Below are 3,525 nucleotides of genomic sequence, written 5' to 3'. Positions count from 1 at the left end.
ATCATCCTTCAAAAACTATATATATATAATTTGTGTATTATATAAAAACTATATACTACGATGGAGTTTATTCTTTCAAGAGCTAAGAAACACTTATTGATTAGTGTTTGGGTAAACTTATTGGACTTCAATAGATCAATTATACAGTAAGTTGATAAATTGTTTTAGAAAGCTAACCCAAGCACTATTATATTGGATTTTTAGTAATTATTATCTATATATTATTATCTTTATCTATATATTAAATTTTAAAGATAATGAATAGTAATAAGAATTTCATGTTATTTTATTTATTTTATTTTTATATTATTTTAAATATCAAGGTCAAGAATCTATTTTTATTATATTTATACATTGAAAACCAAAATAAAAGAGGAAAGACATATGGTAATAAATTGTTTATATCAATTTTTGAATAAACGTATTTGCATAAAAAAGAACTGAATCTATAACATAATTAAATAAAGATCGAATTGTAACGTTCTCATACATCTAAACAGCTAAAAATTATTATCTATATTACTATTATTATTATTATTACTATATATTAAATTTCAAAGCTAATGAATAGTAACAAGAATTTCATATTATTTTATTTATTTTATTATTATATTATTTTAAATATCAAGGTTCAAGAATCTATTTTTATTATGTTTATACTTTTGAAAACCAAAATAAAAAAGAAAAGACATATGGTAATAAATTGTTTATATCCATTTTTGAATAAACGTATTTGCATAAAAAAGAACCGAATCTATAACATAATTAAATAAAGATCGAATTGTAACGTTCTCATACATCTAAACGGCTAAAATTTAAAATTAATAAAGGTTATACATTTAAGACCATAAATAATGTATATCTAAAATGTTATTGCTCAAAATTCATCATTTTTGTTGATGCATTGATGAATTTTATTGAATTATATGAAAACCATGTAACCGCTTATATTATAACATAAGTATGCAATTTATAACGTCTATTGTTACTGTACATATTGTAACATTATAATCATTAATCCAGTGGTCTCAATTATCTATGTATTAAATTTGAAAGCTAATGAACAGTAACAAGAATTTCATATTATCTTATTTATTTTATTATTATATTATTTTAAATATCAAGGTTCAAGAATCTATTTTTATTATATTTATACTTTTGAAAACCAAAATAAAAAAGAAAAGACATATGGTAATAAATTGTTTATATCAATTTTTAATAAACGTATTTGCATAAAAAAGAACCGAATCTATAACATAATTAAATAAAGATCGAATTGTAACGTTCTCATACATCTAAACAGCTAAAAATTAAAATTAAAAAAGGTTATACATTTATGACCCTAAATAATGTATATCTAAAATGTTATTGCTCAAAATTTACTCAAAATTTATCATTTTTGTTAATGAATTGATGAATTTTATTGAATTATATGAAAATCATGTAACCGCTTATATTATAACATAAGTATGCAATTTATAACGTCTATTTTTTGTGTACATATTATAACATTATAATCATTAATCCAGTGGTCTCAATTTTATTATTTTTAATTACACATTGTAATTTTGCAATAATGTCACGATAAATAAATGTGTGAACTTGTAATTCTACAGTTTTTAAGTTACATATACTTGTCTATAGGACTTCAACCCAAGATCTCCCTCTCCTAAGGTGTTTAAAGGTTTTGCGTTTGCCGATGGACCACCACCCTATTGGTCAATGTTTTCTTTTAGATAGGAGATATGTTTAGACATCTGATCTTTATTGGTAGAGGCACATGACTTTTAAAAGGAATGAGGATGTCTTAGTTCAAACATGGGCAAAAGTGTGCAAAAGGGAAATAATTTAGAGTTATTGGTATAGGATTAGGTTCAAACGTGAACAAAATCCCAAGAGTGAACTGCGTGAACTGATTTGGGCCCTTAATTTTTATGATCTTGAGATTAAAGTGAGTGGCAAGATGGTAATTATTTGGTTAATTTTTTTCATTTAATTAAATACAAAAAGGGTATATGTGTAATTTTAATCTTAAATTGATTGCATAAATCTCTCACAAATCATGTAATCAATTATCCTCTTAAATTGATTGCATAAATCTCTCACAAATCAAATCAAGGATTAGGAGAGATGTAACTTAATTTAATTACTAAAATAATTATTTGTTTAAATGCGATGTACACATGTGTATTCTGATTTTGCCCTCTTTTTAATGCGATGTACACATGTGTATATCGTCTGTTTTTGTGATATCTCAGAATTCTTTTTGTATTGAATATTGATGTACACCTGTGAATTACTCTACACATATGTACGATGTTGAGTACACATGTGTACTGTTCTATTTATATCCATATACACATGTGTATATCGTTGAAATACGAAGGTTACGTGGATCTTAAAAATCAAAATTTGAATTCTGTTGATGAAATCTGAAATAAAAATTAAAATTGAAATTTGGTGATTTGTTTTTTGTTTCGATAATTATCTTATTAATAAATAAACATAATGTGGATAATGAATTTAAATTAGGAAAGATGTAACTTAATTCAATTATTAAAATAATGATTTAAATCTAATTTTTTATGTAATTACAATCCTACCCTTAACAACTAAAAAGGAAATCAAGGGTCCATATCTGTTCACGCAGTTCACTCTTAGAAGGTTGTTCACGCTGGAACCCTACCCTATTGATATAACGTGTTAAAAAATATTTAAATATAAATTTAAAATTTTGTCTGTAGCAATTAATCAATATTTTAAGAGGTGAGAGAAATTCATTCGTATATGTTTAGTTAGCACCCTAGACTTTTTCCTATATATAACCATATAACCAACATCAAAGTTTCAAACGGTATAAAAAAATGGACAAGGCCATGAGATGCCTAGCTTTGTTACTTTTCCTTGTGGCACCACCGTGTTGCTTGGCCAGTCCGCCACCACCGCCTTCGCCATCTACTCCGGTAGCTAGCTGGAAGCATGTCCTCCACATCATAGACAAAGATCTTAAAGATCTCAAATTTTGGTGTGAAGCTCTAGATGATCTTCTTGATGATTATACGCTTCAACCGGGCCAGAAAATTAAACTTGTTGTAGCTACCAATAGTTTATACGACTGCCGTTTCAAATGGCAATCAAGAGAAAAAATGGTTTATGTTTTCGATGATGGTTTGATTAGTCATTGTGTTGGGGGCTTTGTTAAAGATTGTACGTGGGAGGCAAGAACCGATGGTTTTTGGTTTTATGACAACAAGAAACATTGGATTAAAAAGGATCACTGGTAGATGTTATTTTCTTTTTTTATGTTGAAACTAGGTTATCACCCGGGACTTCTTCCCGGGTTGGAGAAAATTATTTAAATAAACATTAAGTGTGTAAATAAAATAAAATACAAACAAAGTGCCATGTTACATAAATTAGTGACAAGTGGAAATATAATTTAAAGATAGTCGAGTCCCTCCTTTGTAGATCAAATGCCAAAACCTTTTTTTTTTTTTTGAGTAAATCGAGTCTCTTTTACAAAAA

At 26.5% G+C, this 3,525-nt stretch overlaps 1 protein-coding gene across 1 annotated transcript; it reads left to right on the top strand.

The window, feature by feature from the left end:
• The first annotated feature begins 2,864 nt into the window (after nt 1–2,864).
• LOC110907111 lies at nt 2,865–3,284 on the top strand. Its single transcript, XM_022152141.1, has one exon. The coding sequence runs from the start codon at nt 2,865–2,867 to the stop codon at nt 3,282–3,284; it is 420 nt and encodes a 139-aa protein (XP_022007833.1).
• Nucleotides 3,285–3,525: the final 241 nt, after the last annotated feature.

This window comes from Helianthus annuus, chromosome 14 (genome assembly GCF_002127325.2).
Source record: "Helianthus annuus cultivar XRQ/B chromosome 14, HanXRQr2.0-SUNRISE, whole genome shotgun sequence".
NCBI lineage: Eukaryota > Viridiplantae > Streptophyta > Magnoliopsida > Asterales > Asteraceae > Helianthus > Helianthus annuus.
This window is presented reverse-complemented; position numbering and strand designations above follow the sequence as displayed.